At 38.8% G+C, this 23,642-nt stretch overlaps 3 protein-coding genes across 4 annotated transcripts in view; 2 read left to right on the forward strand and 1 right to left on the reverse strand.

Annotated features, from left to right (window-relative positions):
- Nucleotides 1–429: 429 nt before the first annotated feature.
- Nucleotides 430–4,159, reverse strand: LOC117075902 (lysine-rich arabinogalactan protein 19-like). The gene has a single exon (XM_033198698.1). The coding sequence runs from the start codon at nt 3,806–3,808 to the stop codon at nt 3,395–3,397; it is 414 nt and encodes a 137-aa protein (XP_033054589.1). The 5' UTR covers nt 3,809–4,159; the 3' UTR covers nt 430–3,394.
- Nucleotides 3,929–22,668, forward strand: KCNA3 (potassium voltage-gated channel subfamily A member 3). 2 transcript variants are annotated; one of them, XM_033198691.1, is made up of 3 exons: nt 3,929–7,471; nt 10,593–10,714; nt 19,417–22,668. In XM_033198691.1, the coding sequence occupies exon 1, from the start codon at nt 4,147–4,149 to the stop codon at nt 5,872–5,874; it is 1,728 nt and encodes a 575-aa protein (XP_033054582.1). In that variant the 5' UTR covers nt 3,929–4,146; the 3' UTR covers nt 5,875–7,471; nt 10,593–10,714; nt 19,417–22,668. The 2 variants fall into 2 exon arrangements, with proteins under 2 accessions (XP_033054582.1, XP_033054583.1); XM_033198692.1 differs by having other exon boundaries at nt 10,596–10,714.
- KCNA2 (potassium voltage-gated channel subfamily A member 2) overlaps nt 10,601–23,642 on the forward strand; it is a 75,328-nt gene continuing 62,286 nt past the window's right edge. Inside the window, exon 1 of the mRNA XM_033198693.1 lies at nt 10,601–10,714. The gene's annotated coding sequence lies outside the window, so the exon portion shown is untranslated. The remainder of the gene's footprint in view (nt 10,715–23,642) is intronic.

Consider the following 23,642-nt stretch of genomic DNA (forward strand, 5'->3'; position numbering starts at 1 on the left):
CATCCACAATTGTTGAACTAATTTGTATTCCATGCTCATGGATAGGAAGAATCAGTATCATGAAAATGGCCATACTGCCCAAAGTAATTTATAGATTCAATGCTATCCCCATCAAGCTACCATTGACTTTCTTCTCAGAATTAGAAAAAACTACTTTGAATTTCATATGGAACCAAAAAAGAGCCCATATAGCCAAGACATTCCTAAGCAAAAAGAACAAAGCTGGAGGCATCACACTACCTGACTTCAAACTATACTGTAAGACTACAGTAACCAAAACAGCATGGTACTGGTACCAAAATAGATATATAGACCAACAGAACAGAACAGAGGCCTCAGAAATAAGGCCACACATCTACAACCATCTGATATTTGACAAACCTGACAAAAACAAGCAATAGGGAAAGGCTCCCCTATTTAATAAATGGGAAAACTGGCTAGCCATATGCAGAAAACTGAAACTGGACCCCTTCCTTATACAGTATACAAAAATTAACTCAAGATGGACTAAAGACTTAAACGTAAAACCTAAAACCATAAAAACCCTAGAAGAAAACCTAGGCAATACCATTTAGGACATAGGCATGGGCAAAGACTGCATGAGTAAAACACCAAAAGCAATGGGAACAAAAGCCAAAATTGACAAATGGGGTCTAATTAAACTAAAGAGCTTCTGCACGGCAAAAGAAACTATCATCAGAGTGAACAGACAACCTACAGAATAGGAGAAAATTTTTGCCATCTATCCATCTGACAAAGGGTTAATATCCAGAATCTACAAGGAACTTAAACAAATTTACAAGAAAAAAAACAAACCACCCCATCAAAAAGTAAGTGAAGGATATGAACGGTCACTTCTCAAAAGAAGACATTTATGCAGCCAACAAACTTGAAAAAAAGCTCATCATCACTGATCAAAGAAATGCACATCAAAACCACAATGGGATACCATCTCACACCAGTTAGAATGGCGATCATTAAAAAGTCAGAAAACAACAGATGCTGGAGATGATGTGGAGAAATAGGAATGCTTTTATACTGTTACTAGGTGTTCTTTCTCCATTCATTTATCTATAATTGTGGATCAGGATCTCTAACCCTGCCTCGTCCCACTCTCAAACACTACTGAGCTAATCCTAGATACTACTTACCATCTGGCCAACAACTGATGAACTATTTCTAGGATTGATGTGGTCAGTAGGAAACACAAACTATGCCTAGAGCAACATAGAAAGGCCAAACACCAAGATTTATTTACCCTTGCTGTTTGTAGACCTGATGGTTTTTGTCATGCTCTAGCATTGCAGACTGAAATATGAGGAAATCCTGCACATGCTCAGAGAAGCTGTTGGCTTTGCCACAGTTCTACGCCTAAACATTATAATAATATTATTATCCCACAGGGGTGTCATGAGGGTTAATGAGACATTTTCAAATCACTTTGAGCTACTCTGTTGGGGGTACTAAATAAACGGTATGTTTTCCTCTTGAAATGCCATTTTTGGCATTGATTTGTCGTGATGGGTTCGGCTGTCCAACAGGGCTAGAATGAGTCCACCAACTCATTTTCTATAGACAACAGACTAGCCATCAGAAGGAGTGGTTTTCAGTTAAGATAAATATGAATTGAAGTGAACTAGTCGGCAATCAGAAGCAAATAGGCTGCTGTTAGAAATCTAGTATATTAAGTACTCACAGTGATCAACATAAGAGTTGCACAGTGTGATACAGTAAAGCAAACACTGGATTTGGAAATGGTCCAAGATTTTAGGCCCAGCTCTGCTGCTAACTAGCTATGTGAGCTTAAACAAATTGCAAAATTTCTCTGGGCCTCAAATATAAAGTAAGGGCTTTATATACATCCTAAGAAGCTCCTAAGAAGCTCATAATCAAAGTCTTCCAGACAAGGCAAATACATGAGAGGAATGGAAATAGTCATTTATGAAGGAAAGATATTTCACAGCTGGAAGAAGCTTGTGACCATTCATCACAGGACTATCCTCTGCTCTGGTCTTCCTTGCCATTGATTAATATTAATTTCAGTACTAATTCCTGCAAAAGAAGGAATAAATCACTTTCTAAGTCAGACATAGAAGTACATGAAACATCTGGTCTTTAAAAATAGGGTCTTTGCCTTTCCATGAGCTATCATTGCAGCAAGCAGTCTGTCTCATTCCAAGATTTAAATATATGAATGATTGATTATACTGCTACTCTAATCACCAGCTCAAAATATATATGCAAAATAATGAGGTGGCTGTCACATTCCAGTGTTCTGGAGTTTTGTAAGAGAGAGAGTTTTACGTGGTTGCCCAGTTTTGCCATCTCACCACATAAGTGACTGCCTGCATTGCCTGGCACTGACCAGGAGGTGAAACGGAAGATGAAGGGACAGTAAAGGACATGGGTGCCTGTTGTGCCCAGGACAGCCAGCGGTGGAAACCCTATGGAATAAATGAGCAGTGTTTTCTATGGTGAGCTCAGTTTTTCCTCACTCCTCATTTTAGGAATCACAGCAGGATTCTGGGCTCAAAAAGAAGAAATGTTGACACTCCAGAACAGATAGCAATGCAAAGAGCCACTCCTTGGGGAATTCAATTTGACAAATATGTACCGAGTCCCCACCATTTACAAGGCACTTTGGTAGTTGCTAGAAATATAAATTGGCTAGGACCTACTCTGTGCCCTAGAGAACCTCATGGTTGGGAGTGGTGGTGTGAAGTATTGACCACAAATCACTTACTTAAAGTTGAATTGTCAGCTAACTTTGGGTGGGTGATGGGCTGTCTAGACAATAGTTCCTCTTCTGTAAATGATTTGAATGATACAATAAAAAAACGGACTTTTTAAAGCCTAGGGTTGAGTTATATTAGATTGCTAAACTTTCTGGAAACAAATTGCGTTCAAAGTAACCACAACAATTTGGAAAAATAAGTTTAAAGAAGATACATATAAGTTATCTCGGGACCCAGATCAAGCAAGAGGTACAAGGTGCAGAATGAATGTCCTTCCAGTTTAACAACTAGAGCGTTGCAAATTCCCTACCACAAGGGCAGTGCCAAAATATGAAGTAAAAAGTCTAGGTACAGGTCCTGCTCTCATCCCTTCCACGACAGGCTTGAGTCATAAAGTCGGACTTCCTAACCACACAACTTAGACTTCGTGAATTTCCTTTCCCATTTTTCCTCTTACTTCCCCGCCGATAGGAAATCTGTGTAGTGGGTAAAGACCAGGCACTGCTAATCCCAATCAGAAATTTGGTCCTTGATTCTTCCCAGTGGCCGAAATCTCCGCTGCGAAAACGGGTGAGAACTATTCTCTAAAGCAGCAGGGCCCGAACGCCTTTAATAATCCACTTCCTTCGGACTCCGTTTGCGAAGCCCATCAGCACCCATTACTCCCTTCGGCTTCGCATCCTAGCAGAAGCTAAATTGTTTAAACCCCCGCTCCTTCCCAGGGTTTGGCGGTCCTGGACCCTCAAGGGAGCTTGGGATGCCGGCGCCAGGCTTGCCTCTGGCCCAGGGCGCCCGCCTGGCCTGCACTCCCTCCCTGGACACTGGGCCCGCCTGCCCTCCCCGAGCTGGCCCAAGGGGTGTGAAGGCCAGGGGGCCGGCGCCCGCGGGGCAGCGGTGGAGCTCTCCAGGCTCACGGGCCGAAAACCCTGGCGACTGGGATGCGGCCACGCGGGCCGGGGGCGGGGGGCGCTGACCAGAAGCGGGCGGAGCCTAGGGGCCCGGGCAGGCAGCCGGACTCCCCGTGGGCCGGCTCCGCTGGGTGGGCATTGCCGCGGGGCGCCGAGGTACAACATGAGGGCACTTCGCTGACACGGAGGGGCCGTGAGGGCTGCAAGAAAGGGAGGCCCGGCGGCTGTCCCCGGGAGCGGGGCGCGCGCCCGCGCGGTGGGCGGGAAAACTAGGGGGACGCGGAGGCGAGCGCGCGTCCCGCAGGGGAGGGGGCGGAGAGCGCGAGGAGGAGGGAGGAGGCGTCTCCGTGCGGGAGCCCGGCTGACCGCGCCAGACCCAGACGGAGCCTCGCGGCTGTGGCTGCAACAGGCGGCGGGCTCGGTTCGGGGGCGGAGGCGGCGAAGGGGCTGGGAGCACCAGGAGGAGCGACCCGGCCCGACCACAGCCGCCTCTTCCCCGCCGCATGGACGAGCACCTCAGCCTTCTGCGCTCGCCGCCGCCGCCCTCAGCCCGCCACCGCGCCCACCCTCCCCAGCGCCCCGCGAGCAGCGGCGGCGCCCACACGCTGGTAAACCCCGGCTACGCGGAGCCCGCCGCAGGCCCCGAGCTGCCGCCCGACATGACCGTGGTGCCCGGGGACCACCTGCTGGAGCCGGAGGTGGCGGATGGTGGAGGGGCCCCGCCTCAGGGCAGCTGTGGCGGCGGCGGCTGCGACCGCTACGAGCCGCTACCGCCCTCACTGCCGGCCGCGGGCGAGCAGGACTGCTGCGGGGAGCGCGTGGTCATCAACATCTCCGGGCTGCGCTTCGAGACGCAGCTAAAGACCCTTTGCCAGTTCCCCGAGACGCTGCTGGGCGACCCCAAGCGGCGCATGAGGTACTTCGACCCGCTCCGCAACGAGTACTTCTTCGACCGCAACCGGCCCAGCTTCGACGCCATCCTCTACTACTATCAGTCCGGGGGTCGCATCCGCCGGCCGGTCAACGTGCCCATCGACATCTTCTCCGAGGAGATCCGCTTCTACCAGCTGGGCGAGGAGGCCATGGAGAAGTTCCGCGAGGACGAGGGCTTCCTGCGGGAGGAGGAGCGGCCCTTGCCCCGCCGCGACTTCCAGCGCCAGGTGTGGCTGCTCTTCGAATACCCCGAGAGCTCCGGGCCGGCCCGGGGCATCGCCATCGTGTCCGTGCTGGTCATCCTCATCTCCATTGTCATCTTCTGCCTGGAGACGCTGCCGGAATTCCGCGACGAGAAGGACTACCCCGCCTCGCCGTCGCAGGACTCATTCGATGCAGCCGGCAACAGCACGTCGGGGGCCCCCGCGGGAGCGTCCAGCTTCTCCGATCCCTTCTTCGTGGTGGAGACGCTGTGCATCATCTGGTTCTCCTTCGAGCTGCTGGTGCGGTTCTTCGCTTGTCCTAGCAAAGCCACCTTCTCGCGAAACATCATGAACCTGATCGACATTGTGGCCATCATCCCTTATTTTATCACTCTGGGTACCGAGCTGGCCGAACGACAGGGCAACGGACAGCAGGCCATGTCTCTGGCCATCCTGAGGGTCATCCGCCTGGTGAGGGTCTTCCGCATCTTCAAGCTCTCGCGCCACTCCAAGGGGCTGCAGATCCTCGGGCAAACGCTGAAGGCGTCCATGCGGGAGTTGGGGTTGCTCATCTTCTTCCTCTTTATTGGGGTCATCCTTTTCTCCAGCGCGGTCTACTTTGCCGAGGCAGACGACCCCACTTCAGGTTTCAGCAGCATCCCTGATGCCTTCTGGTGGGCAGTGGTAACCATGACAACAGTGGGTTACGGCGATATGCACCCAGTGACCATAGGGGGCAAGATTGTGGGATCTCTCTGTGCCATCGCCGGTGTCTTGACCATCGCATTGCCTGTTCCCGTGATTGTTTCCAACTTCAATTACTTCTACCACCGGGAGACAGAAGGGGAAGAGCAAGCTCAGTACATGCACGTGGGAAGTTGCCAGCACCTCTCCTCTTCAGCCGAGGAGCTACGAAAAGCAAGGAGTAACTCGACTCTGAGTAAGTCGGAGTATATGGTGATCGAAGAGGGGGGTATGAACCATAGCGCTTTCCCCCAGACCCCTTTCAAAACGGGCAATTCCACTGCCACCTGCACCACGAACAATAATCCCAACTCTTGTGTCAACATCAAAAAGATATTCACCGATGTTTAATATATGATACAAGTGACATGCTGTGCTCAGTATTGTGTGGAACATGCCCCCTTGGTCTGCCTATGCCCTTGTTTTATACATTTCCAGACCATTCATCAAGGAAAGGACCTGAAGAAGTGGAAAGCACACTTCATTCTCCCTCTCCCTACTGCTTCATACTGAAACAGATGCCTGTTTTGCAAGTGGGCTGCATTCTCTCAGCTCTCCTTTTTCCCCTTACCCTCTCTCTCTTAACATTGTAAACAGCAAACTTACATTAAACTGCATTTCTGGTACACGCCCTATTTTAAAAAGAGCAGTACATCCTGGGAGGAAATGAAACTAAAGAACAGTTAGAGTAACTGTTTAACCTCAGAATTTTAAAGGCAGTTGTTTCTTTCCTAAGTACATCAATTCACAGTAAATGATGCTTCAGTTTGATGGACCTTTCAACGTTATTTCCTGAATATGAATTTCGGTTGCCTACCCTGTAGATATGTGGATGAAGAGTCTAACTAGATAATGACTTGTAAACCCACCATGAGTTATTTGGTTTTTGACTGAAATTCCTATTTGAATCCTCCTTCCCGGAATTTTAAGGGTCTCTACAACTTTGAATAAAGGGAAGTGCCCAAGATGTCCTGATCTGACTAATCAGTTTAATTCTTTCGGGCTTGCTAAGCATTTCTAAAGCATTAGACTGACAGATTCCTGTGCAGTTCTGTGCATATGTCCCAGCCCCAATATCTATCAAAGTCTAGAAACAGATGTTTTCAGTGCTGCTGAGAGAAACAAAAAATTTCCTAATGTATCTGAGAGATAAGCTTCGGCAGTATCACAAGAAGATTAAAGTGGCAGACACCCCTTCCAGCGGAAGTTACTAATTCGGACCTGACTGATGCAGTTCCCATAGCAACCCATGTTTCCTGGGAAACCCGAAAAAGGTTGTCATGGCATCTCTTGCTCTCTAGCCCCACCTCCCAGCCCCTGCCGTTTCCACAGTAACCTTTCCAGATGGTTCCTACTTACATGATTTCATAAGGAAAACCACTGTTTGAATAAGCCGCACAAAAAAAGTTAAGTCTGAGACTCTAAGGAGGTGAAATGAATCCCAAATGCATTTTTTGACTATGAAAATCATTATGTCATTCCATAATGACTGAATCAAGAAGGAAAATATGGTGTTTGGAATGTTAGATATTAACCACAATAAGGCATGATCTGGATTAAATGCCATTTATTAGGCAATAATTTTAAAAGATGCTTCTCTACAGTTTATCCAAGAACCTTCAAGCCAACAAATGAAATTTAAAAGCAAATGTAAAAGTGTTCTGTACATAAGCAAATGAGAGATTCAATCAGTGTGCCTGAAACCTTACTACAAGGGACCTTCAGGCTTTCTCTTTAAAAAAAAAAATACAGATCCCTCAACAGCTCTGTCGTCATCACAGCACTTGACAAGCTAAATAAACTTCACATAAATAAAGGATGCACGTTTTAAACTGAGTGAATTGCAGACAATCAATTAAAAGGAGGGACAGGAAGTAACCAGATCTCAGGAGAACACCTGCAAGTTTCAGCCATATGCCAAGGGTTGCCAGAAGACAGACAGAATCAGGTGAGCACTATGTGATCTACTGGGAGCAGTCCCTTTTCTTATCCAGAGCCAGGGAACTGTCATTCATGTAGAGACTGATGGTATTTGCCAAACCAACAGTCTTATATTAGTTGCATGCTTGGTGTCTTTTTAAAAATAATTTTCACCTTTCTTATTTGATTTGTATGTTGTTAACTGTCCTTTAGTTTCCATTATTTATTACAAAAGGATGAAAAAACAGTCATTGCTCTTCAGAATAACCTTCACCCAAGCTGAACTGAAAATTATTCCATTCCTTTTACTAACCCACTTGGCCTCCAAGCAACCTGTTTCTTCTTATAAAAGGATAAATGGCAGAATCTACTGCTGTTCGATTATTGGTCCAATTTTAATTTACATAATTATTTAATAGTAAGCAGTGGTACAGTTCTTTGAAACAAAAAATGTTAAACATAAAATAAGAGTAACATTTTATTTAAACATAGTCATTCTGTTTTATATATATTATATAAATTATACATTATCCACAATTGTTTTTTGGTTTTGATGCATATAACTATTCTATCCTTCCAGAGTAAATGAGAATAACCTTATTTTTAAAGCCCCTGAAGTATTTTCAGTTAGGAGCATATTTATGATGCATGCATTGAAGAGAGTGGAAAATAATGATTGAGACTGTAAGAGAGAGCTGAGGAAGGAAAAGTCCAAACAAATAGAGGCAAGAAATCTAAATATACCTGGTCATAGATTTGTTGTTTGTTTTTATCTGTGAATATCTAACTAGGACTTCATTATCTAGTTTTCGTTGCTTTTTGTTTGAGTTAACCTTTGACATTGATCTATCTCTTGACCAAACTTTTGGTACCCTTAATGACCAGAAATTATTTTTACGACACATTTTGATAATATGTTAGATACATTGTAACAATTACATTAAAATAATTTTTGTGTCTGTTCTTAAAATAACATAGAGGTCAACAAAGTGCAATGACAATTTTATTCACATTTATTCAAGAGATGTAGAAACCTTGATTAGTTCTATAAGTAAATTATGGTTGTGCTATAATTCTTATGGTTATTAAATGGCAGTAATTTAAAGGGGACCTTTGTTCTTTAATCCAGAGAAATATCCTGGCTTTTGACTCATAACTTTGAGGTAATAAGATTGCTTGTAGGCACCACATTGTAAGTTCCCTAAAGGCTACAGGCTCTGTGTCTTGAAGGTTTTAGGTACTAGTGCCTAGCACAGAATGTGTGCCACATTTGTTGAGTGAATGGCTGTTATCTTACATGAATGTTATTTCCAGGCTTTTAATAAAGTGGCTAAAAGCTTAAGCTCTGCAGTCATATTGCCAGGATTTAAATCCTGACTCTGCTATATGATCTTGAACAAATTACTTAACCTCTCTGTGCCTCAGTTTCTTTGTTTGTTAAATGGGGTAATAAACAGTACCTCATAGGTTTATTGTGAATAGTAAATGTTAATATAGGTAGAACACTTAGAAAAAATAATTCCATGACATGGCATCAGAGATTTTGCTAAGAGATTATACTGTGATCATTACTCACAAACATTGTATAATTAATACAATGCTTTGTGAATATGAAATACATAAATAATCAGTGTCTTCCTATTTCCTTTCTATAATAAGAATAATAATAATTACCATTTATTAAGAGTCAACCATGTCCTGGACAGTCGTCAACTCCGCAAGGTAAGTGCTATTAACCTCATTTTAGGAGGGCAAAAAATAGATGCTTAAAGTTAAGTGATTTCCCTAAGACTTCACAGCTAGCAGGAGACTCCAATGATTTAAAGCCATGTTATTCTGGCTCTGAAATCCGTGCTACTTTTATTAGGTGACTTGAAAAACAAAATAAATCTCTTATGCTTTTAGGCTTGGCTTCAGCCTGTGTCACTAATTAATGAGTTCATGTAGATAACATATCTCCAGAAACCTGTTTCATTTCAGTATACTGAAAATTAACCTGTTTAAAATAATCAGATATTTTAACCAAATATAAGGATCAAATATAAGTTATTTAAATAAGATGAAGAGATTGACTTTTCTAATAACAAAAGATTATTTTCTTATGTTGGTTTATCTAAATTTAATCTTAGAAAGTATAACCAGTCGTAGTAGTGTTTAATGATAACTGCTACGACAATGGGTATTTTTCAGTTTTAGGATGTTCTGTTTTCATGTGTTTTAATCAACAATAGATGATAGAATTATGCAAATTATTTTTCTATCTCCTTATACTTTGCTTAAGTTACTGAAGAACCATACCAGAAAGTTGTGTAAATATTTTGACTCTCCCTTATTAAGAGGGAAGAAATTATTCAGAACAGAAGTATTAAAAGCAGAATGAGATCGCCAGTTCATTGAAACTTGTGACATTATTGCCTTACCTAACCACTCCATGGATCTTTAAGGTCATCTGTGCTCTAAAAAAATTAAAATATAATTTTTCCTACATAATAGCTGCAGACCCTTCTCTAAGTTCTTAAATCATTTATGAAATGAAAATGGATAGTGATTTGGGCTTAGAGCAAAATTCTAATGAGCCTATGTTTGCACATGCCAGCTACCTTTGCCAAACTACAGGCTTCACTGTTAAGCTTAGTTGCATGTCTTAGGTGTTGAGGAAATATACAGATGTCTGTGTACAGCAAGAGATTCATGTGAGGAGGTGTGACTGGATCAGTTCACATCCATCAACCCCCTGGGGAAAAATGTATATGCCCTACAGCTGATGAATCCAGATAGAAACATGGTAGTTACCATTGTTATTATTTTATTTCTTTTATGATGTTTTAAAATGACATGATGCACCAACTATGGTGACATAACCACAGACACCTACACGTAGGAGGAAGCATTATGTCAGTTTTTTCTAAACTTTGAAATAAACTTTCAGTATTGAAATTTTAAATGCACAGTATGAAGACATTTAAAGTTATAGTTTGTTGCCATAAAATTTGTTATTTACCTTTTTGGCATATAACATACTCAAGTATTTGTTTTGCTATAGTATATACATACAATGTATATAATATATCCTAGTAGTCTGTTCCTTTGAGAACCATAACTATAACTTATTGACTTCTATACATTTAAAATTTCAACATTTTCTACAGCAGTTCCAAGTCCTTCCCACCTCTCAGCTGTGAATAGAAGTGATAACCCTTCCCACTAAGAAATGCAAAGAAGCACACGTGCCCCATAATCTGAAGACTTATGGAAACACTGTGAGATAGAGGTGAGGAGCATAAGAATGTGGAAGAGGATATTTAGGGATGCATTTTTAGGGTGGGAGCTTTTTCTTTCTGTCTTGTATTAGGCCTTTTAAACTGAGGAAGATACAATTATTGGTTTTTGTACTATTCCGTATGGGTTTGGGGGGCAATTCTATATATATTAATGAAATCACTTGTTTTTTATATACCTTTAGGAAGTGGTTGATAGCCTTTGAGAGAAAGTAAATCAAAGAAGGCAGGAAAAGGGGAGCAGAAGCCAATCAGAGCCCAGACCTTTACTATTGTGACTCAGCTCTTAACTTTCTGCCAGAAAATGGCCATTGCTATATAGCATATGATAATAGTATTCTTTATGTACTCATATTCAGTTTGCAAGTATAATTTAAATGGTTCAGACTGGTTAGAAAGCTTTCAGATGTTTGTCTTGATTTTTAATGACGTCGTGAGCTAATTTTCAAAATTGTGAAGAAAAATACATTTTGAAAAGAAAACATTTTCATGATTTTACTGGGTTCTTTTGTGCCAGATGTGTTTTTTCTTCTGTTTTAAAATTTGCACCATTAGCCATCAAATGCATATTAAAAAGAGATCTGGAAAAGAGCCTCCCATCATTTTCTTGGGATCCATGTTGTTATTGTTGTAACCTAAATAGTGTGGAATAGGAACTCTGCCCTAAAAAATAAAGCCTGGAATTCTGGTTGCTAGCAATACAGCACTTAAATGGAGAAAAAAAATGATATTTCATCATGTCTAAAGAATGTTATGAATAAATTTGTTCATGCAAGACTCTGACTTTGCAGATACAGGGGTCATACTTTCCAGTATGGTGATAGTGATTGAAGAGAAGCTTTTTCTCTTACAGTGAGCTTCCAACTTCACACCCACTCCTAATATCATAACACAAAGGCTCTTGGGAATCTCTATGGAGGTCCCCACCAACTTTTTAGAATGAAAGTTAGCATCATGCCTACATGTTTTATATCAGACAGCACTGTTATTTCATTTGTCTTCCATTGCATTTATTTTAAACTTCCGTTCATTATGGAAGTCCCTCTGAATCCTAAGGTTCTTATTTTTATACATTTAAACATGTTCTTTAAATTAAACATAATTAATTTGGAAGAGAAGCAGTGGGGACAATTTATTACACACACACACACACACCCCTTACCTGTTCATAGATTACTTCCTATCCTGCAGTACATTTACTTTCTGTCTGTTGATCTAAATGTTCTCATTTTTTCTGAAAATTAGTGAATTTCCAAAATATTCGTTTTCATTCCATATGTGCAGCATAAATATTTACAAATCATTTTTCTTTTTTTCCAGCCTTACTTAAAATGCAGGTTTATTGCCTAGTGTTCTCAATGCATTTATTAATGAAATAATATTCATAGAAATAGTAAATATACTCAACCTATCACCAAATTTTGTCATTTAGCCTCCCAGATATCTCTAAAACCAGTTCACTTTACTATGGCACTGCCAGGACCACTCTAATCCACACTGTCATCTCTATCCTACATAAGCGTGAAGGTCTCTTCATGGCATCCTCACATTTCTTGTGGGCACTCTTTGACCCTTTCTCTACCTGGTAGCCAGAATGATTTTTTGGGACCACAATCTGATTACATAACCCACCCCTGCTTAAAATTCTTCAGGGTCTTCTTGTTTTTAGGATAGAGACCCAAAGGCTTAGCATAGCTTTTATGGTCCCACATGATCTCATATCCAGCCTTACCTCCTCTTTGCTTATGTTTCTCCCCTCCTCCTTTTGTGCTCCAGTCACCCTGGTCTTCTTCCAGATACAGGATAAGCTCCCTTTCCCTCTTAAGCTAATGGGGATCTTTGCAATTGTTTCGCTGCCAGCCTCCTCTTTCTCTCCTCACCTCTTCTATTTTTACTTCAATACTCCTCCAAGGCATCTCTCATGACACTGGTTTTTTTCAGTTCCCCTATTACAGTGTAGTAGTTCATTAAATTTAAGATGCCCTTGATTATAAGAAATACTATTATTTGTGTACTTTTTTTTAAAGATTTCCAATTGTAAGGATAAAGTACCAGTGATTTTAAGGTGCATCCCAATTTGATAGATGCTCAAATCTAAAAATGTATGTCTTAGAATACGTTAAATATAGTATGTTATCTTGACATAACTGTAGTTTTATATTTATTTGTGTTATATGATTAATTTATGTTTCTTCTATGAGAGTGGGAATTATATCTTTCTTTGTTCACCACTGAATCCCTTCCCACTCTCTCCTGAGTCTGCTCCAAAAGGCTGTCACCCCCCCATCACTCCACCAAAAGTGTATTTGGCAAGGTCACTGATAACCTCATATAACAATACCCAGTGGTCATTTCTCAGTTCTCATTTCAATTTGACCTATTAGAAGCATTTGGCATGGTCGGCTACCTCCCCATTCCTAAGAAGACTGTCTTCGTTTGACTTCCAAGATAACACACTGTGGATTTTCTTTCTACCTCTCTGGCCTCTCTTTAATCTTATTTACTAGTTCTTTCTCATCTTTTCATTCTTCATTCTGTCTTATTCTAATAGCTTTAAACTATCTATGTATGTACATTTGTATCTCCCACCTAGATCTCTCCCCTGAGCTCCTGATTGAATTTCCACCTGCCTACATGACGTCTCCACTTGGATATCTAATAAACATCTCAAACTTAGTATGTCCAAAACTGAGCTTCCCTCCTTCCCATCAAGCCTGTACTTCCTTCCCTCTTCCCCACCTCCACTACTGGCAGCGTCAATTTTCCAGTTGCTCAAAATAAAATCCTTGGAATTATCCTTGATTCTTCTTTTCCTCTTACACCCCTTATTTAATCCACTGTGTTGACACTACTTTTAAAATGTTTCAAGAGGCTTACCACTTCATACCACTTCTACTGCTACCACTTGATCTAAACCATCATTATCTTCACCTGGATTTTTACAGCAGCCTCCCGATTGGTCCTCCAGTTTCCATCCTTCCTCTTATTTGAGTCTATTCTCAACATAACAATCAGAGTGATTCTTTTAAAACATTTATCAAATTGTATTACATCTTTGTGTCAAAACCACCGTTTGGCACCCCATTTCACACAGAGTACCAGCTAAAGGTTTTTTTACAATGGCCTGCAAGGCCCTGTCTCGTTTTGCCCTCCTTACCCTTTTGGCCTAATTTCCAACTCCTCTCCCCCTTGATCCTGTGCTGCAGCCACATTGGCCACCTTGATCTTCTTCAAATACATCAGGCATGCTCCACCTTGGGGGCTTTGTATTTATTGTTCTTGTTTTCCCTGCCTAGAATGTTCTAGCATCTGATAGCTGCATGGCTGCCTCCGTCACCTCCTTCAGGTGTCACTTTCACATTGAAGCCTTCCCTAGCCACACTATTTAAAATTGCAGCCTCAAAACACTCTCTGTATCCTTTCTCTGCTTAATTTTCCCTCTAATGTATTAGGTATTTTATTTATTTTGTTTATTGTATGTTTTCCATTCCCTTCCCTGAGGACAAGGAGTTTTGTCTGCTCAGTGTGCTGTATCACCCAAGACCTGACATAGTACCTGAAATATAGTTGGTGCCCAATAAGTATCTATTGGAAGGAGCGATGAGAGGAAGGAAATTACCTTCCAATTTGAGGTGTTTTAACCTATACACAAAATTTTCATGTCATGCATCTATGCTTCATTTAATCACTATGTGGTTTACACTCCTCATCATGCTCTGAAGGACAAAATTCCTTGTAATCAATTCACTGTAGAAGGCTTGCATTTGTTAAAACATGCTCCAGCAAGTTTTCCACAAGAAGTATTATACCACCCAATTATGGGGATGGAATCCCTTAATGTAAGTAACTTCACTGTTACCTTATATGAGATATCATTGAGGGTACCTAGTCACTAAGGATACCTGGAAGTTATAATGCGTCACAAAGACCATGTTTTTTCATACATAATAGCTAATAGAGTGCTTTTTATTAATGATAACATAAACATGTTGACTAATTCACCAGGATGGCACAGCAAAATCAGAACAAACAAGTGATATCTCCAAAGGACTTATCTATCTAGCAGACATTCTAAGAAACTTCCCTGTAAGTTCAGTCTCAGTTTCAGTTAATGATGAGTCCTAAAAATCCATGAAATCTTCATTACTATGGAAGCTGATTGAATCAAACATTAGATTTCACTAGTGAATCACATTACAGAATTACATCACTGTAGATATGGCCTGACTGGGTATCTTTTGCAAAAGAACCTAATTTTAAAATGTAATGATAATTTAAAACGTAATGATAATTACATTTTAAAATTATGACATTTAAAAATTAGCTATTTTTTCTAATAAAAATTAGCTGTTTTTTGAAGTGATTGTTCATACATGAAAGGAGATGGGGACATTTAAATCACTTAATGAAAAGTAAGAGCAGATTTTTAGAGTGTTATTTATAAAATGGTAAAACTTAAACTACTTCTAAATAATTAGATGGAAGGTGAAGGCAATCCAGCAGCATTTGGTTCTTAGTATTGGGAGATTCCTAGCGGCATTGAAATACCAACACATATAGTATGGAATGACTGAAACTGATTAAAGCATTGATATGACTACTGCAGATATTACCATGATTTTTTTGTAATATTGTAACCAAGGCACTTTCCTCTGCAGTAGGAAATGAGGATTCTCCTAATAAGAATAGAGAGGAACTTTCCCCACACCCCTTTTGAATTTCCTCCTTTCCCTGGATTTCTCAGGCAAACCAGACCAGAGAATGACCTGACTGTTGCCTCTGCATACCCAAGTGGCACAATTTCCTTACCAAATGTGTCAACAAATTTGAAACTCACATATGTGCCTGAGTTTACATATGTAGATCAGCAGAAATTAGAAACTCTTTTCTCCTTACATCACTTTACACAGTTAAGCTCACATAGGATAAAGATCATTTTTCTCTTCTGAGAAAAATGTTGTGAGGGATTTTTAAAGAAATGACACAAAATATAGGATTGAAATCTATATTTGTGTTTTTTTTTTCTGGTTTGGATGAAGGATTGTGATACTGTTTATTTTTATGATTTAACTCACTATGGATTTTACTGGATTTTCTATTATAACTTTGTTTAGTCAAGGTATTAGACATTTAAGAGGCAGCCTTATGTGCCATTACATTTTGTATTTACCTCATGTCTGACTACAAAACAATAAAATATCAGATAGTCATGAATAAATTTCTTCTATAAGAAATTATTATGAAAAGCATGTTAAACAAGAGTGACTATGTGTCAGACTTCTAAAGAGCAAAATTTACTGGGTAACCAAAAAGTATAGAGAGAAATATTTTCTTCAAGTAAGACCTGTTTGAATTGCTTTATACCTAGATTCTGTAGACCTTTTGCCTGCAGACCTTTTAACTGATTTCAAAAGAGCATTTTACTGTGTGACCATATAAATTGAAGATACTTCTTATTAGTGGACCTAAATATTGCTCAAAGTAGTATCAGTTATACCTCACAGTTCATTTTCCCATGACTTTCTAAATTTTTTTAAAAACTCACATCTTAACATATTACCAACTTTAATTACTGAGTGAGATTAAAGGTTTTTGCTTGCTAAGAGTACATAATTTTCAAGACCTCAATCAGAGAATTGTATATAACCGAATAAGAAATCTTTCTAGTCCTTGAGCTTATTCATTACCATTTACTTGGTAGAACTGGTAAAACTTATTGGTGTGCAGCTAACGCTAAGTAATTTAATAGATGTCAAAGTATATAGACACATGAAAACAAAGTTCCCATAAAACTACATGCTATAGAACGGCTTCAACTCTTCTCTCATCAAATATAAGTTAATGAGACTAACAGTTAAGTAAACTAGGTTTCTGTACTTCTTTCATTTAGGCCTTTTGGAGGTATTAATTACTTCTTCATAAATTTGATAATTATTGAAATTTGACTATTCTTATTCTCTATTCTTGTTCTATATGTTGAAACATTTGTTTGGTAAATTATCTTCAATTATAGGTAACTATCTTCTATTGTACCTCCTTTCTCTCTTTTTATAGAATCGATTTTGAGTCCATTCTTCTAAGCCTTTCAACCCACATCTTAACCAATAATATAGACATTATGATTTTGGGTTTTTTTTTTTTTTTTTTTTTTTTTTGAGACAGAGTCTTGCTCTGTCACCCATGCTGGAGTGCAGTGGCGCGATCTCGGCTCACTGCAAGCTTTGCCTCCCAGGTTCACGCCATTCTCCTGCCTCAGCCTCCCGTGTAGCTGGGACTACAGGCGCCTGCCACCATGCCTGACTAATTTTTTTTGTATTTTTAGTAGAGACGGGGTTTCACCCTGTTAGCTAGGATGGTCTCAATCTCCTGACCTCATGATCTGCCCGCCTGGGCCTCCCAAAGTGCTGGGATTACAGGTGCGAGCCACTGTGCCCGGCCGACATTATGATTATTATCCTGATATCACTTTTATTTTTGTTTCTGTTGCATTACAACCCCCTCCACACCTATACTTTATTAGGGTGCCATGCTATACCATTCTTATTTAATAATCTCAAGAGCCTTGAGAGGCAGGTTTTAATACATGAGGTTTTTTTTAAGGCCCAGCCTTTTACATAAAAAGAATGTAACAGCAGCAAGACAAGAATAGCTTAATGCAGACCTCTCAAGGTAAACAAAGCTGCAGTAGCATTGAGCAGAGCCTAGGTACTTAGGAAATAAAATGGATGCTAGGTCATTCATGTTACTTGTGATTTCTTATAATTAGTAGTCATTAATAACTATTAGACCATGATAACTTTAAAACTCTGATAATGAAAATTAAGCATACTGTGAACATACTCTTTCTTTTTGCCTAAAATCAGTGTTAAGACTTTTAAAATCACTGATGGGCAGTGATCTGTCTGCGAGATCCAGGGGATGAAGTATATAATCCAGGCCAATAAAAAATTTTCAATAGATAGATAATTGATTGCCCAGCACACAGTAGGCATACAGTATTTAATTTAGCAAGTGAATGATTCTTCCATCAAAAGCACACTCAAATTCCAGATCACTATCTTTGGGCATTTACCACTGGTTTTGGGCACCTGCTAAAACCAGGAGTATATATAGGAAATAGTCTTCTCTACATATTATGATGGATGATATTCACATATGCAAATCCAGAGCTAGGTTTATAGCATCTTTTATTTTTGTCTTTATAATTTCTGTCTTTGTATTATATAGTTAGTAAATTTCTAGAATACATAAATCTAATTTTTATATATCCATTTATTTACTGAGTACCTCCTATGTGTCAGACACTGCCCAGGGTGATAGAGATTTATTCATTAATTCAGCATATAAAGTGTCTACTATATGCCAAACACTATTCTAGATTCTGGATGTAGGAAGTGAATAAGACTGTTATATTGCTTTATCCTCTTTTTAAGAAATATTTTGCATTCAGAATTTCTCAATAATTATTTTGGCAGTTAGGAAAGGGAAGCACCAAACATTTAACCTTTGTTTCTTGGTTTCCACAGACCCTCGTCAAGTGGTTATTATTGTCTTAATTTGAGAAATTTTAAAGTATGCAGAGTTATATTTTAACTATGCAGAGTTCATATTTTAAAGAATCAATGGACTTAAAGTTAATTATAATGAAGAGATCAATAATAGGAATGACATCCTATTAGCACATAGAACATGGTTTTCTCAGCACTCATTTGATGTCTCTTTCTCTCTCTCTCGCTCTCTCTCTCGCTCTTGCTCTCTGTCTGTCTTTTTCTCTCCATGACACTTAGCGTTGGATTTTTATTCACTTCAGGAGTTTACATCATAGATTACCACAGTAAGATAGCCAGCCAGGAAAAAAAAAAAAAAAACCCTTGGAAATGCACTGAGAAAATTAACACATACATTTTTCTAAAAATCAATAGGCACTCAGAACCTTTCAGATGATTCTAAGGCTGAAGATAAATTTTCTGCCCAAAAGCAAACTATCACACTAGTTTGGACTAAATTTCAAGATCATTATCAGTAGAAAAATGTCTATAATTTCAGCATACTCCGAAACTTTTTCTAACTTACAAATTAAAAGAAATATGTACTTAATACATTTAGACAATTAAATTGCTTGAGCTTTTCAGGGTAACAGTTTTTAAAAAGCAACATTTAAAAAATATATAATGAATGGAACATTTTCTATTTTTTTATTATGCTTTAAGTTCTAGGTTACATGTGTACAACGTGCAGGTTTGATACACAGGTATACATGTGTCATGTTGGTTTGCTGCACCCATCAACTCGTCATTTCCATTAGGTATTTCTCCTAACACTATCCTTCCCCCAGCCCACCACTCCCCAACAGGCCCCGGTGTGTGATGTTTTCTGCCTTGTGTCCAAGTGTTCTCATTGTTCAGTTTCCACCTTTGAGTGAGAACACACGGTGTTTGGTTTTCTGTCCTTGGATAGTTTGCTGAGAATGATGGTTTCCAGCTTTATCCATGTCCCTCCAAAGGACATGAACTCATCCTTTTTTATGGCTGCATAGTATTCCATGGTGTATATGTGCCACATTTTCTTAATCCAGTCTATCAATGATAGACATTTGGGTTGGTTCATGAATGGAACATTTTCTATTGACATAAAGTCTATAGTTTTTAAAAAGTTAAATATACCAGTAAATCATTGTGTTTACTCTGTCTGACAGATCCCTGAAAAGCCCCCCACATAAAGAACTGTAGAGCTGCACTGACCAGTAGGATGCTGCATTTTAAATTGCCTGGATCAAGAATGCAGTAGCAGTTATATCACTGATGGGCAGTGATCCATCTGCCAGCACATGTTTTTATTTCAGTTGACATTAAATAATATGTCTCTAACAAATGCTTTATATAAAGGGAACAACTCTGAAGTTGGAGGATTCGCTTCATAATGCATGCATGTAAAAGATATATTTGATCAAGAGATGAAGAATGCTAAAAATATTAAGGTATCATTGCAACCTTTTGACATTTTGATGAAATCGAATCATCCAAAAACTATAATCAGTGCTGCAGATAAAGAAAGCCTAAAATTTGTTTCTAACAAGCCAACTATTACTTTTTTTTTTTTCAATTAAGTAGTGGACTGTGTTTAATCATGAGATATAATCATGTTATATTCCATATTCTGGGTTATGTGCAACTTTATTTGTGAAGGTGTGTTTTGTACCAAAGGCTCTCATACATAGATTAGCCCATTTACATATAAATAAGTGAGTCTACACTGTGCCCAAATGAATGGTATTAAAGACAGACTTGCCTAAAAGAAATGTGCCTTGCTTGATTAAACATTCTTTTATTTTTTAATTCAAAATGATAGATTTGCAAATTAGTCTCATAGGTTTTAGCTGAGCTGAACTTGACAAAAATATATTAGTACTTATTACATGTTTTAGTATTCTATCTTAATTAAAATTGTAACATTTAGTTATACTTTCAACAGTTCGTATGTTATATATTCATTTAATTTTGTTTTCATGGGATGTTTGATGTGTTGAGACAAAGCACATTCTTAAAGATATACATAATATTTCATCTAATGTTTATAGCTTTTCCTTAAAAATTATATATGTAAAAGTTTCCTTAACTCATTTTCTATTTTTATATTCTTTAAGAAATGGAACTCTTTTTCAATTAAAAAAGTTTTAGTTGGAAAAGAGATTTAGGAGGTCATGAAGATGGTTTCCCATTTGGGGACATTTCACTTCTGTGCCATTAATGTATTTACTGTGACATTTCAGCAGAATGGTAGCTATTTGTATATTATTTCATAAGCCTTATGGAAAGTCAAACTGTGAAAATTTATTATATAGAACCCTTTTTTATTTCCATATTTTAGTTTCAAAATATACCTGAACAAATGCATAAATAACCAATCCTCTGTTATTTAAATGTATAACAATGCTATGTTATAAAAAGAGCACTTGTAGCATTTTAATTACTATAAAAATATTTCAGTAGCAAAGCCAAGATTATAAATTTTTTGATCCCCTACAGAATGGAATACAAGTGATGAATTGCCTTGTAGGAGAATCAGTAACTAAAACAGTCTTATTCCTGCAGCAAAACAGATAGATAAATTAAAGATACAATCTAGGTAACTTTCTTTGAGGCAAAGTCTACAATGAATTTCTCACAAGCTGCTGGTAATTTCTTTGTGTCAAAACTTTGAGACCAGATCACTACAGGAAGAATGAAATAAAAATCTGACAGCTATCTCAGATTCGAGCTATGTGAACTTTTAGTCAAGATGATTTGTGATTGAAGTGAAAATATGGCCACTGCCTTGTCTTTGTTCTACATTAGCCCATTTAGTAGAGACATGGGCCTGGAGAATAGTCAGTCCATTGCAGCCAACATAATCCTTATAATTAATTATCACAGCCTGGGTAGCGGTAAAGCAATGCACATCAGCTACTGGGATGATTGAAACAAACTGATCAACTGTGTTACAGGAGGTCTTAGATATTCAGATGTTTTAGTAAGCATCAGTAGGTGTTACAAAAATAGACACAAAAACGACCTTTATAAAACACCAATGAGACAACTGTATGCATTATAGTATATTTAATATCTGAATTATTGTTACAGATTACAGTTGCAAATAAAGACAAAACCTGGATTTTTGTTGTAAAAGCACAGGATGGTGTCAGATGAGTAAAGTGTCATACTGAATATGGTTCACAGAAAGGATAGTAAAAATGGTACTGGTTTAGATAACAGTAGACCAGAATTTTTATCCACTTTCTACCTGTGGGACCTTAGGTAAATCAGTTACATTACTAGACTTCAGTTTGCAGGCTTGAATTGCAAGATGCATGTGCTGGATTCAGTGATCTCCAAAGCCCTTACCAGTCCCCAAATTCTCATTATACACATTTGAGAAATGCTTTGAAGAAAATTTAGGGCTAGGTGCAGTGGCTCACGCCTATAATCCTAGCACTTTCGGAGGCCGAGGTGGGTGGATCACAAGGTTAGGAGTTCGAGACCAGCCTGGCCAACACAGTGAAACCTCAACTCTACTAAAAATACAAAAATTAGCCGGGCCTGGTGGTACATGCCTGTAGTCCCAGCTACTCGTGAGGCTGAGACAGGTGAACCACTTGAACCCAGGAAGTGGAGGTTGCAATGAGCCAAGATCACACCATTGCACTCTAGCTTGGGCAACAGAGTGAGACTTTGTCTCAAAAAAAAAAGAAAGAAAGAAAGAAAAAAATACCCAGATTTTCTTATGCAGGAAAGAATACATGAAGTAAGATTTAAGCCTTGAAAGTATCATAAATACATCATTCTTCAAATTGATTATGATGAAAGAAAATAGGATTCTTTCTCCTCAGAATTTTCATTGATCTATAATGGGATCAAAAAAGTAGAAAAATCAGTCTGCAGAGTAAAAACAGATTAATTGAAATAGAAAAGAGGGGAGAGCATTTGTTTAATTAAATGTTAAGGTAACTTGAAAATTGTCTATGAAATGCTAAAACCGTACCACAGCCTTATTGCACGCTCAACATTTTAAGCCTGGGAGCAGGGGACGGTGGGAAAAGGCTGGAGTGATAGAAGTGTTTGCCTTATGATCTCTTGACTCCTTTTACACAAGAAGCAGATTGGTAGAGCTTACGCAGGTGTCTGTGCTGTGGTGCTGGCTCTGCCAAAAACTCTCATGTGCCCTAAGAAAGTTCATTTAACTTCTCAGAGCCCGAGTTTATCTGTAAAGTGAAGATGTTTTAAATTTAGTAATCTGTATGTCTCTTCATCTCAGAATTCTATAACGTTTTCAGATTGTTATATGTGCACATGTACATGTTGCTCCCCTCTGGTCACTAAGATGCCACATATTTCTACTTGAGTGAACAGATTGCAAGTCCAAATGTTCTTGTTTCTAATATTAATAATTGACCTCAGCAAGACCTAAAAAAGTAAAAAAAAAAAAAAAAAAAAGTAAAAGTCTTACCTTTTATTTTGACCTTGGCTTTAAATTATTATGATTTACCATTTCATCTTTGAATGCTGAGTGAGTTACCTAAATAGAATGTCTGTTCCAGTTAATCTTCTCTTTAAATTTTTGTAGTTTAATAAACATGTAGCAAATCAGAAGCAACTATATCATGCTTATCAATGAACTGTAGCAGATTGTACGGTGCATTTTTGTCACATTAAAAAGTTAATGCCCTTTTGGTCCCAGAAGCAATGACTATAATTTAAAATAATATTCACAAAATTTTGTGAATGTTTTTGAATACAGAGGAGGCCTAATCGAGCCATATTGTAGTTCATTTTGCTCAGGAGTGAGAAACAAAATTCAGGGATAACCCAAACATGTCTGTTTGGCAATAGTGGATAGTTAGGTAAAGAAGGGTGATAGCTTTTGCACATCACAGATAAGAAGTGACTATACCTATTGAAAAACAGGAGTATATTCTGGTTCCTGGTTTTATGATGTAAAGATATTAGAAGGATACTAAAATTTGGACGCTTGGGAAATTGAATAATACAGAAATATTTTGTCATACTGAGATTATTTGTCCAGAAGTTTAGTCTTATATCCCTTCCATTCAGCAAAGGGGGCAGTTTTTAAAGGCCTCTGTCATATAGGAAATGTATATTTTGACTAGTGGAGCAATTAGTTAAAACATTTAATCTGATCATTTTGGTTTTATGAATCTGAATTTTCACTTTAGGTGTAATTGAGTCACATGTATTACTGTGATCTTTGTGAGAAGTGATTTCGTCCTTTTTTTTTAAGTTGATGAAACTTGATAAATGGTGATTCTAGCATATTGTGTTAATACTGTATCTTACAATAATTTGTGAACTGGCCATCATAAACAAATCATAGTAGTATCTCTTCTGGTAAATTGTTTCCATGGTGTGATCTCTTAATGCTGTGTTT

The sequence above is a fragment of the Trachypithecus francoisi genome, unplaced genomic scaffold (genome assembly GCF_009764315.1).
Source record: "Trachypithecus francoisi isolate TF-2019V2 unplaced genomic scaffold, Tfra_2.0 Lachesis_group5, whole genome shotgun sequence".
Taxonomy (NCBI): Eukaryota; Metazoa; Chordata; class Mammalia; order Primates; family Cercopithecidae; genus Trachypithecus; species Trachypithecus francoisi.

What these genes read in the sequence shown, in the direction of transcription:
- KCNA3 (XM_033198691.1), top strand. Translation starts at nt 4,147, where the DNA reads ATGGACGAGCACCTCAGCCTTCTGCGCTCGCCGCCGCCGCCCTCAGCC.
- LOC117075902 (XM_033198698.1), bottom strand. Translation starts at nt 3,808, where the DNA reads ATGTTGTACCTCGGCGCCCCGCGGCAATGCCCACCCAGCGGAGCCGGC.